Consider the following 12,823-nt stretch of genomic DNA (forward strand, 5'->3'; position numbering starts at 1 on the left):
CGTCCCGTCCCGTCCCGTCCCGTCCCGTCCCTGGGCCGGGTGGGGGTCCGGCGGGGCCGCAGACTGCGCTGCCGGGTGGGGTTGGCGGGCTCCGGCGCTGGGCGGGACGAGGACGAGGATTGAGAGCAGGAGGAGGGAGGACCGAGAAGGAGGAGGAGGAGGAGGAGGAGGAGGCGGCCCCTTCCCTGTGTCCGGCTGGGCTGGGCTGGGCTGGGACGGCCCCTTCTCTCGCCCTGCAGCTGCCCCCCGGACCGGACAGGACCAGGACCAGCCCCAGGACCGGGACCGGGACCGGGACCGGCCCCAGTCCCAGGACCAGCCCCAGTCCCAGGACCAGCCCCAGGACCAGCCCCAGTCCCAGGACCAGCCCCAGCCCCAGTCCCAGGACCAGCCCCAGCCCCAGGAGCAGGAGCAGGAACAGGAGCAGGACAGGAGGAGGAGGAGAGGGGCGTCCGAGGTGGTTGCCCGCCGCCCGGGCCGGGGAGGAGCGTCCGTCTGTCCCGGCCACCCGGAGATGGCTAGCCCCGGCCGCCCCCATGCTGGCCCCCGCTAGCCCCGCCGGGACCACCGGGACCACCGGGACCGCGGCCGCCTGCGAGGGCCGGCCCGGGAGCAGGGGCCGGAGCAGGGGCCGGAGCAGGGGTCCGGGCCGGAGCGGCAGCGGGAGCCGGGGGCCCCGGGGCTGCGGCCGGGCCGGGCCGGACCGCCCGGAGGACCCCGGCGTCCGGCCCCGCCGCCCCCGCCGACATGTCCGGCTGCGGCACCAAGCCGCACCGCCGCACCTCGCTGCCCTGCATCCCCAGGGACCAGGTGAGGACCCGGACGGGGACACCGGGGACCGGACGGGGACCGGACCGGGGAGGGCTGCGGGAGGACCTCGTCCTGGACCGCGTTTGGCAGAGGGGGGACTCGGGAGCGGGCGGGAGATGACTGATGAGGAGGAGGGATGGAGGGATGGACCGAAGGATGGATGGACGGAGGGAGGGAGGGAGGGAGGAAGGGATGGATGGAGGGATGGATGGATGGATGGATGTCCCGCCGACGCCCTGGACGGCCCCCCCACCCCCCCCAAGACGCGCCCCGGGCATCTCCGAGAAGTATGCTTCGGGCTCCCCCAACACCCGAGCCCGGCAAGCGCGCCCCTGCACTCTCCAAGGACTGTCCCTCGGCCGCCCCCAGAAACTGCACCCCGGGAGTCCCCAAGACCCGAGCTCCGGGCACCCCCAGGAACCGCGCCCCGGGAGCTCCTCCCCAAGAAACTGCGCCCCGGGGGGCTCCAGGAAACAGTGCCCCGGGGTCCCCCAGGACTGTGCCCAGGGACCCCCCCCTCAAGAACCAGGCCCCGGGCTCCCCCAGAAACCGTGCCCCGGTATTCCCCCCAAACCGTGCCTCGGGCTCCCCCAGAAACTGGGCCCCGGATTCGCCGAGAACCGTGCCCCGGGCTCCTCCAGAAACTGTGCCCCCGGGGGGGGGCTCCAAGAAACAGTGCCCCGGGCTCCCCCAGAAACTGGGTCCCGGGATTCCCCCAAAACCGTGCCTCGGGCTACTCCAGAAACTGCACCCCGGGGGGGGGGGTGGCTCCAAGAAACAGCGCCCCGGCCTCCCCCAGAAACTGGGCCCCGGGATTCCCTAAGAAGCAGTGCCCCGGGTTCCCCCATAAATCGGGCCCCGGGATGCCCCCCAAACTGTGGCCCGAGCTCCTCCAGCAACTGCGCCCCGGGGGGTTCCAGAATCTGCGCCCCGGGGGTGCCCAGAGACTCTGCCCCGGGATTCCCCAAGAACCATGCCCCGGGCTCCTCCAGAAACTGTGCCCCGGGATTGCCCCCAAACGGTGCCCCGAGCTCCTCCAGAAACTGTGCCCCGGGGGGCTCCGAGAACCGATCCTCGGGAGCCCCCCTAAACCGGGCTGCTTCTCCCTCGGGTCTGCCGTCCGTCCATCCGTCCGTCCGTCCGTCCATCCGTCCGTCCATCCCGGTGGCTCCGGATTGCCAATTGCCGCAGCTGAAGTTTGGCGAGCAGAAAGCGGTGTCCGCGGCCTCTCGGCCCCTTCCTGCCGGGGGACAAGGCAGGAGAGCGGTCAGGGCCCGAATTCCCGGGACAGAGGGCTTCCCTCCCTCTCCCGAGCGCTCAGCGCAGCGCCGTGCGCACAGTGAGCGCTCAGTACGTAGCCCGGGGGCTGGGGAGGGGAGGCCGCGCCCTTAGGCTGCAGCTGCGAAGGATCGAAGCGGACGCCGAGGCGCGCAGCAAATAGCGGGTCTTCATTCATTCGGTCGTATTGATTGAGCGCTGACTGTGTGCGGAGCGCTGCACTCGGCGCTTAGCGCTGTACTGGGTCTTGAGCGTTTGCAGCTAAGGTCGCGGGTCCCGGGAGTTTGTCGTCTAATACGTAGCCCCCACAGGGTCGGGAGGCACCCCTCTCGCCGCTTTAAAAAAAATGATCGACCGCTGGATCTCATGTTCCGGCGCTTAGGACAGTGCCCGGCGCATTGGAAGCGCTTAACGAATATCATGACGATTCGGTTTCGGAGTAATCGATTTTATTCGTTGAGCGCTTCGCGCGTGCCACGCACTGTGCTAAGCATTCGGGAGAGTATCGTGGAACAGAGTCGGTAGACACATTCCGTGCCCACGGCGAATTGAGAGGGGAATAATTTATAGGGCATAAACTATCAGCGGACGGGTGTGGTTGGGGGTGACTTTCTCCTATGGAAAGCCTGGAGGGGGTGAACAACGTTTAGGACAGTGCTTGACACAGGGTAAGCGCCCAACAAATAACAGAATAATCATGCTGTAATATTATCGATAATAATAATAACAAATAAACAACTCTTGCCAGTACCAAAGTCATCTGTAAATTGGGAATTCAAAACCTGTCCTCCCTCCTACTTTGATTGTGAGCTTCGGGTGGGGCAGCGAGAGCCACTGAACTGATTAGCTTGTATTCTTGTCCAGCGCTCAGGACAGTGCTTGACACCTAAGAAGCGCTGAACAAACGCCACGGTTATTATGATAGTTGTTGTTGTGATCGGGGCATCTAGGATGTCTTGCGTCAGTGTGACTTTGACACTTGTTTCGATCGGTTTGGTCGGCACATAAATTTCCACTGCCCGCTTTCGCTCAAGAGCTGGGCGAGATTTCTCCAGATCTGATTTTCTAGGGACAGGGAAAGGCGATTCCCCAAGAGGAAATGTCTCTCTTTCCATGTGCTTTCCCAGAGAAGCTGTGAAGTGCAGCATGTTTTCTGTTTTTGTTTTTCCTGAGTTACCATCAGTTTAACCTTAGGCTGCTCTGTTTCTGGAAAAGGGTTGATTCCATATATCTGCGGTGGGTCTTGACGTGTTTGAGATCGATGGTCGACAGCCCCGCAAGCCCGAGCTTTATTTGAGAACAAATGTACTTATTGAACATTTTCTTTAAATCGAGTCCGTATAAAAGCCGCAAGCCCCCTCGCAAAATCCCAGAGGAGGAAAACCCAGAAAAACTGATTCGTCCGGGATTGTTTTAGAGGGAATTAGAGGCACCCAGCTAGATGAAAGCTAGAGGGCTACTTAGAATATGCTCTCGGAGAACCAGGGTTTGGATGCGTCTCTTTTATTTTACAGCTGGGATGTTAATTAGCCATGTGGGAAGCTACCGGAAATGCCTCTGATTCGGAACAGATTTTTCACTTACTGGGAAATTTGAACTCAACAGCCAAGATTCCAAGTTTAAAGATCGTCTTTCCTTGATTTCACGACAAACGGCGTTTATGTCAGTAGTCCGTGGCAGTCTTTCCTTCAGACGTCGAAGGGCTTGGTGTTTCACCGAGGGGGAAATGGCTGATTTCTGTTCCCTCGACGCATCGAAGATGGGTCCGCCCTGACCCGTTCCACAGTCGTGGCAGATTGGTCCTTAGCTTTCTCGTGGTAGCCTCGTTGGGGAAAAGCAGAGTATAAAATGGATGAATATAACCAAGAATTGTTTTTCGGCGGCTATATCGAAAGATATCTCTTTCCCACAGAAAATGTATGCTTAAATCTGGTCTATTTTGGTAACATTTTGGGGGGTGGGGGTTACTATTTTTAACTGCGTGCTTCTGAAGAATATTATAAAGTGTGGGATTCTGGTTACTGGTCAAACGAGGCTTGTGTTTGAGGAATTCCGATTCCCAGAACGCTACAGGAGGCCATGGGGGAGTGTTGCTCTCTTCAACGGCTTTTTAAATATAATATGTTAAAAATAGGACCGAGTTCATATTAAAAAGAAGACCAAACTGCCTTCACTGTTAAGAGTCACAGCGCTTGATACTAGCCTAGTCTTCTTGACAGGTCCATATCTTTGGACTTAAGCTGCTTATCGGAATTATCCCAGGAAGGCGAACTTAAGATAGAAGGTGCAAAGTATGCCACGGTCTTATTTACTTTGCAAATCACTGGCAGAGAGGACTGCCACAATATCACAGGCCTCCCCTCTGTCTCCTCGGAAAAGTCCGAACCAGATCAACGAGCCCGGGGCCCCTCTCCAAACCTACCTCACAAATACGGCGTGACGCGCGCTCTGAACCAAAATGTAGGGATCTTGGAGTGAACCAGCCGTATTTGTGGAACACTTACTGTGTGCAGGGTACTGTGTTGAGAACTTGGGAGAGTACAACACAACAATCTAAGAGGCACATGCCCTTGCCCTCAACAAATTGACAATCCAGAGTAGTTGGTCTGCTAGGGACCAGCCGAGTTGACAAGATCCGGTCCATCAGCCGTATTTATGGAGCACTTACCGTGTGCAGGGCACTGTACTGAGACCTTGGGAGAGTACGACATGACAATCTAGCAGACACATTTCCTGTTCACGACGAATTTACAATCTAGAGTTGTTTGTCTGCTAGGGACTAGCGGAGTTCACAAGATATCCCAACTGGACTTTGACCTTCCCGAGGCAAGGTGAAGGAGGGCGGGCGATTTATGGTCGCCCAAGGAATGAAAATCATTTTTCTTTTCCAGTCACCCGCCACATCATGTCCCTGGGGAAGTCAGGCATCTCGCTGGACTTTATCTCTGGGACTGGGAACAGATAGCCAGTTTAAAGTTGTCGTTCTCCCAACACAAACAATTTTAAACACTGGAAGATAAAGGCGTCTTAAAATGCTTGCAAAAAAAAAAAAAATCAATGAAAAACAGTTTCATTTCCAGGTTAGTGAGGATGTGTGTGTGTAGATCTGCTATATGGATAACTGCATCTTCTTGCGCCTGAATAAAATATACCTCTCCGGGAGGCTTTGGGGAGGAAGGAAGAGGGAGAGAGAAGGATGCGGAGTAGAGTTCGAGTGGGCCTCCAGAGTTCCACCTTTGTCATGAAGACATTTTTTCGCGATGACTCTGACTTTTAGTGAGGCAAAAGATGATAAATCAACGAAGAAAAAACGATGTGTTCTTGTGCCTCTGGCCCAGTCAGCCCTTGGCAAATGTGTTTTTTGAGAGGATATTTCCAGTGGAAATAACAATTTTGGACCCAACTTGGCAAACCGAAGAGTCAGCGGAAGCGCGGCCCGGTGGAGAGAGCGTGGGGCCGGGAGTCAGAAGATCCGGGTCCTCGTCCCGGCTCGACCACCGACCCTCCGGGTGACTTGGGGCAAGTCACGGCCTCGCTCTGTGCCTCGGTTTTCCTCATCTGGCAAATGGGGATGACGATACCGGCCCTCCCTCCGTCTTTGACTGGGAGCTCAAAGCCAGACAGGGGACTGGGTCCGATCTGACTGCCTTGCGTCTACCCCAGCATCTGGCATGGGGCTTGGCACATAGTAAGCGCAGAATAGAGCAGGGGCCTGGGAGTCAGAAGGTCATGGCTTCTAATCCCGGTTCTGCCACTTGTCCGCTGTGTCACTTCTTGGGCAAATCACTTCTCTGTGCCTCAGTTACCTCGTCTGTAAAGTGGGATCGAGACTGTGAGCCCGAAGTGGGACAGGACTCGTTTCCAACCCAATTTGCTTGTATCCACCCCAGCACTGAGTACAGTGCCTGGCACGTGGTAAGCGCTTAATAAATGACATCTTTATTAGCATTATTATTATTATTCTCACCGTTATCGACGTCATCAAAGACACACCGGCATTTCCGGGGAGAGTGCTGAGCATAGAGGGGCCGTATTTTTCGAGACCAGAGAGCGGTCCAGCCTCCAGACCCACGGCCTCCACTCCCCACTGTGGCCCCAGGGTCCTGGGGGAGCTGGTGAGAGGGTAGGGGGAGAAGGAAGAGGGCAATATGGAGACCCCCAGGCCCCCCGAACCACTACGGTCAATCGGTGTCTTCCAACTCTATTGTAGCGTCCCCTCACTTAGCGCTTCATACAGTGCTCTGCACAGGAAACAATAAATACCATCGGTTGGTCAGTCACATTTGTCGCAAATTCCCCTTGCAATTTTTCGATCATATTTATTGAGCACTTACCGCGTGCAGAGCACTGTACTAAGCGTTTGGGAGCATCCAATAGAACAGAGCCGATAGGCACGTTCTCTGCCCAAACTTCCAGTCTAAAAGGGGAGAAAGACCATGGCCTTGACAGTGGCACAGTTTAGCGCTGTTAAGGAAAGTGGATTCAGGGTGTTTTCTCTGTCTACAGATGAACTTTGATTTCGTTCCAGGCAGATAGTTCCATTGACTAGACTAGGTGGGAGCAATAATAATAAATGTTAATGGTCTTGAGTGCTTACTGTGTGCCAAGCACTAGGGTAGAAGGACGATCTGGGCGGACGTGGTAACGGTCCCTCATGGAGAGAGCTCAGTAGAGGAGGAAGGGAGAGTGGGGATTTTATCAAGCGTTTAGTACAGTGCTCTGCATTTAGTAAGCGCTCAATAAATACTATTGAATGAATCCTCATTATCCAGGGGAGGAAAAGGAGGCCCAGAGAGGGGAAGTGACCTGCTCAAGGTGAGCAAAGGTGCAACTAGAATCTAGATCTCTCGACTCCTTTGTTTTTTCCATTCTTCTTTTTTCTTGTTCCTTCACCTCCTACTTGGATTGTGAGCCCCATGTGGTTGAGAGCTTAGTGCAGTCCATTGCACCGAGCGAGCATTTAATAATAACGATTGTAGTATTTATTTTGCACTTACCAGATGCCAGACACTTTACAAGGCACTGAAGTAATTGGGCTACGACCTTTTTTCCTTTTTTTTTATTGGTATTCTGTTAAGTGCTTACTTGCTGCTGAAGAGAAACAGCCTGGCCTAGTGGATGGAGCGTGGACCTGGTAGTCAGAAGGACCTGGGTTCTTGTCCCGGCTCTGCCATTTGTCTGCTGTGTGATCTTGGGCAAGTTACTTCATTTCTCTGTGCTTCGATGATCTCATCTGTAAAACGGGGGTTAAGACTGTGAGCCCATTGTGGGACAGGGACTCTGTCCGACTGTGTCCGGTCTCCATATTGCCCTCTTCCTTCTCTCCCTCCCCTCTCAGCAGCTCCCCCAGGACCCTGGGGCTCCAGTGCTTAGGACAGTGCCTGGCACATAGTAAGAGCTTAACTTACTTAACTTATCATAATATGCCAGGCCCCATACTAAACGCTGGGGTAGATATGAGATAATCAGGTGGGACAGAGTCCATGTTCTACGTGGGGCTCACAGTCTGAGAGCGAGCGAGTATTAAATCAGATCAGAATTAATCTCTGTCCCACAAGAGGCTCAAAGTCTAGGAGGAGAGGGAGAACAGATATTTAATCCCCATTCTGAATGTGAGGAAATTGAGGCACAGAGAATTCAAGTGACTTGCCCAAGGCCACAGAGCAGGCAAGAGATGAAGGCAGAATTAGAACCCAGTTCTCCTGACTCCCAGATCTGTGCTCTTTTCACTGTCACACCGCTTTGTAGTCCAGTCATTGACTTGGGTAAAGGAACCCTGAACCTCACGAAGGATGAGAGAAAGGGGGTCTGGGCATTTGGCTGGCTTTGTGGCCACCAGTTGATGAGTTGGTTGATTGTGTGGCTAGTTCGTCTTTCTCTGTGAGAAACAGCGTGGCATAGTGGAAAGAGCCCGGCCCTGGGAATCACGAGACTTGGGTTCAAAACCCCACTCTGCCACTTGCCTTCTGCGTGACCTTGGGCAAGTCACTTCACTTTTCTGTGCCTGAATTCCCTCCTCTGCAAAATGAGGATCCAGGGCCTGTTCTCCCTCCTACTACGAGCCCCGTGTGGGACCTGATGACTTTGTATCTTGCTCTGCACACAGTTAGTGCTCAATAAATACGACTGAATGAATATCCCAGCTCTTTGTACAGTTCTTGACACATCAATGAGCGCTAAATAACACCGCAGTTATTATTATTCTGTGACATGCTTTGCTTATCTTAGAAGAAATTCTGTCCTCTCACTAAGGTGACCTCTGCGGACAACCCTATATACGTGCCCCTCCATGAGGCCATCTCTGTGAAGAGTTTGAATTTTCCGACCGGCTCACTTATTTTATGAAGGGAGAAGGCTTTAGGGACACACAAGCAGACAGTGGTGGACAAATTTCAGTGCGAATCGGTGTTCGACATATTCTGAAACAAAGTACCTTTCACCAACTTTATCCTCCAAAGGTCAGTGCCCAGTAGCCGTTCAGCAGTTTTCCTCTTTTATCTTTTCATATTTCATTCCCCCAACAATATGATTTGATCCAACAAGCAGCTGAGCATGGGTGACTGTGTCGGAACCGCACGGCACCTTTTGTTTTGCGTGGCTTTTACAGTGAGAATTAGGTGTCTGCATCTCATTTTTAGAGAGTGTTTGTAAATGCATGGATCAGCGGGGTGAGTTTAAATATTTGAGGGTCTGAAATGGAGGCAGAGGCAGAAAACCTCTTCTTGAAAAAAGCTCTTTGACTGAAAACGGATACCAAAGCCTTTCGCCGAAGTTAAGGGAAGGTAACCAATTTGAAAAGGTTATCACTTCGGAGTCAAAGCTTAAAACGTAAGCATTTGCAGGGTCCGTGGGAGGTAACTAAGCAGGAATCAAGAATGCAAGGGATTCAGACGTCATTTTCTTTTTTTTTTTTTTAAAAAAAAGGATAATTAAAGCGAGCCTCTGCTATCCTGCCTTTTTTTTGGAAGGCGAGCCAAACTCCGAGGTAGTAGCTTGCATTCCTGAACAGAGGCAGGAATTCGTTCTGCTGTATGGAGATTCATGGTTTTAATTAAGTTATTTTTTTGAGAGATTTCAGTAGCATTAAACAGTTCTTATGATCCAGACGGCGATATCGATTATTTATAATCGTCTGGTAACCGAGTGAACTGGGAAGGCCCAAGTGCAAAATTCCAGATGCAAAAATGTTTTGTTTTGGTTTTTTCCCTTTGAGGGGGAGAACTCGACTTCAATCAAAAAACCATTTGTAATCTCAGGCCTTCCATCAAAATTTTTAAAGGGTGCTGAACGAGGAGAGTTACCCGTTGCAAATATGAAGGGCGTAAATAATCGGTGGACAAATCGATGGCGGTCGATAGAATCAGAAGAGGAATTTTCTCTTTCTGAATGGAGACTGAAAGCGTGGAACTCTCCCCTGCTGAAAGAAGGGCTGTGTAAGCTGGGTTGTCATGATAATTCAATAAACAACCCAGAACAAGGACTCTGTGTATTAAATCCATTTTGAAAATCTTTCGGGGTGTGGGATGCAGGATGTCGGGAGGGATGATTCTGAGAATTTGTTGTACTGTGACGTTAGGGAATGTATCCTTTTTGGAGAATCTCTTCGGAAAGTGAAGAAACCAGTGGTTCACAGAACGCAAAAATAGTTTGCAATCTCAAACTGCGAGAAAAATGGAAAAGTCACCCGTAACTCTTATGAGTCCAGAGAGGCAGACGTACACTAGCCATGTTTAAACGCAGTTCTGCAGGAAGGGAAGAAGAAAGAAGAAAGATGTCAGAAAAGTGCTTGCTGGCTTGTGGGCCGTGGGGCAGTTAGAAAATAATAATAATAATAATGATGGCATGTGTTAAGAGCTTACTATGTGCAAAGCACTGTTCCAAGTTGCTAGCCTTACTCCAGACTAGTCTGGAACTTCCCTGCACTCCATACAAGTCAGGCCACCACTCTCCCGATGTTCAAAGCATTACTGAGGTCAAACTTCCTCCAAGAGGCCTTCCTTGATTAAGTCCTGTTTTCTTTGGCTCGCTCTCCCTTCTGTGTCATCGGTGCACCTGGATCAGTGACTTTTGGACATTGGATAGTTGCCCCAACCCCACAGCATATCTTTAAATTCTATATTATGAATTACTTCTTTATTCCAATCAATGTCTGTCTCTCCCCTCTAGATGTAATGGAGAGGGAATGTGACTGCTAAGCTCTTAGTACAGTGCTCTGCACACAGTAAGTGCTCAATAAATGTGATTGAATGAATGCTAATTCTGTTGTAGTGTGCTCTCCCAAGTGCTTATTATAATGCTCTGTGCACAGTAAGGACTCAAATATGATTGATTATTGAAGGCACACCTCCTCCAAGAGGGCTTTCCCGCCTAGGGCCTTATTTCCCAAGGTCACACAGCAGACAAGTGGCAGAGCTGGGATTAGAACCCAGGTCCTTCTGACTCCCAGGCCCAGTCTCTATCCACTGGGCCATGCTGCTTAAATTCATCTATGATAGTTGGCATTTATTGAGCACTCATTCTGTGCCAAGCAACGGGGCAAATATATGCTATCCTATTAGATCGGACAGAGTCCCGGGCCCACATGAGGCTCTCGGATCTGAGGGGAAGAGAGAGAGCACGTGCCCTATCTCGGTTGTGCAGATGAGGAAAATGAGGCCCAGTGAGAGGAACACGCTGGCCCAAGGTCACATGGTAAACTGGGGCAGAGCTGAGATTAGAACCCAGGCCTCCAGTCTCTCAGACCTGGACTCTTTTGACTGCTTCCCTAAAGTTATATCACGTTTACTTCCTCATTGCTCTTTGAGGGAACGGGAGACTATAAAAATTCAGTCTTGACGATAATCTGATGTCATTTTACCCCGTGGGCTCCCCTTCCCTATGCTCATCGAGGATGTGTCCTTCTGAAATGAATGATTAGACCTTGTAAAATCCGGGCCTGAAGGCAGGTCAGAGGTTTAAAGTGCAGGATACACCTTGGCTTTTACTTTGACCTGGAGGGATACAGCATTATCATTGTCCCTCAGCTTAATCCCTTCCCACTCCTTCGCACTTGGATTCACACTGTTTATTCACCCCTCCCTCGGCCTCAAAGCATTTGTGTCCACATCCATCCCTTCATTTTTTATTCACATTGATATCTGTCTCCCCCATAGCCTGTAAGCTCCCTGTGGGCAGGGAACGTGTCTACCTACTCTGCTATGCTGTACTCTCCCAAGTGCTTAGTAGGTGCTCTGCACTCGGCGCTCGATCGATTTAGGTTGAGTTTGGCGTTTTAAAACTAAAGAAAGTTTCAAGGATCATTCATTCAAGAGTATTTCAATTGGACTGAGTGCTTACTATGTGCAGAGCACTTGGATCACAAGGATGGGCACAGTAGCAGGACTCTCTACTGAGAGAGCTTTCTCCAAAATTGCCCAACTTTTCAAGAATTCCTAGATCTATCAATCAATCAGAAGTATTTATTGAGGCCCTACAGTGTGCAGAGCACTGTGCTAAGCACTTGACTTTAATACAACAGAGTCGGGAGACACGATCTCTGCTCCCAAGTGTTCACAATGGAAAGAGCACAAGGCTGGGAGTCAGGAGACGTGAGTTCTAGTCCTGGCTCTGCCCCCGGCCTGCTGTATGACCTTGGACAGTTCACGTAACCTCCTTGGACCTCGATTTCCTCATCTAGAACATGGGGATAGCAACACCTGCCTCTTTTTAACCTCACAAGGATGTTGTGAACTTCAAATGAGATCATCCGTGTGATCGGGTTTGGGAAAAGCCTTGTTTTGTCTTATGCTGTCGAGTCGTGTCCGACTCATAGCGATGCCATGGACACGTCTCTCCCAGAACGCCTCTGTCTCCACCTGCGATTGTTCTATTACAGGCAGTAGCTTCTCACAATCTTACTCCCCATTTTACACATGAGGGTAACTCAGGCACAGAGAAGTGAAGTAACTTGCCCAAGGTCACACAGAAGACAAGTGGCGGAGCCTCAGTTCTGTGCCCTAGTTCCCTCATCTGTAAAATTGGGATTAAGACTGTGAGCCCTATGTGGGACAGGGATTGTGTTCAACCCGATTATCTGGTATCTACCCCAGCACTTAGAACAGTGCCTGGCACATAGTAAGCACTTAACAAATAGAATTTTAATTATTATCTATTGGAAATCCAGTTTGGGAGTCCTTTGGATATTTTCCTTTTCTATTAAAACACCTGAAAAGCAGCGTTGCCTAAGAGAGAGGACACAGGCCTGGAAATGAGGAGGAACAGAGAGGCCCTAGTGGAGACGATACGGGCCTGTAGAGAGTAGTGTTCCTCTGGACTAGAAGCTCCTTGTGGTCGGGCAATTGTGTCTACCCACTCTGTTATATTGGACTCTCTTAAGCACTGGTACATGGTATGCACACAGTGAGCGCTCAATAGATATTAATTGATTGGCCTGGGACTCAGGGAACCTGGTTTCTATTCCTGCCTCCACAGCTAGTCTGTTTTGTGACGTTGGGCAAGTCACTGTGTTGAAGTTTCCTTGTCTGAAAATGGGGATAATAATAATAATAATGTTGGTATTTGTTAAGCGCTTACTATATGCAGAGCACTGTTCTAAGCGCTGGGGTAGACACAGGGGAATCAGGTTGTCCCACGTGGGGCTCACAGTCTTCATCCCCATTTTACAGAGAAGGTAACTGAGGCACAGAGAAGTTAAGTGACTTGCCCATAGTCACACAGCTGACAAGTGGCAGAGCCG

General features: G+C 51.5%; 1 protein-coding gene across 2 annotated transcripts in view; it reads left to right on the forward strand.

Annotated features, from left to right (window-relative positions):
• Positions 1–711: 711 nt before the first annotated feature.
• PDE3A (phosphodiesterase 3A) overlaps positions 712–12,823 on the forward strand; it is a 298,794-nt gene continuing 286,682 nt past the window's right edge. Inside the window, exon 1 of one of the 2 annotated variants that reach the window (XM_029052392.1) lies at positions 712–810. In XM_029052392.1, the coding sequence (XP_028908225.1) occupies positions 748–810 (63 nt within the window). In that variant the 5' untranslated portion in view covers positions 712–747. Of the gene's footprint in view, positions 811–8,351; positions 8,547–12,823 lie in introns of those variants that run through there. The other variant, XM_029052378.2, reaches the window with a different exon arrangement.

The sequence above is a fragment of the Ornithorhynchus anatinus genome, chromosome 2 (assembly GCF_004115215.2).
Source record: "Ornithorhynchus anatinus isolate Pmale09 chromosome 2, mOrnAna1.pri.v4, whole genome shotgun sequence".
Classification (NCBI taxonomy): domain Eukaryota; kingdom Metazoa; phylum Chordata; class Mammalia; order Monotremata; family Ornithorhynchidae; genus Ornithorhynchus; species Ornithorhynchus anatinus.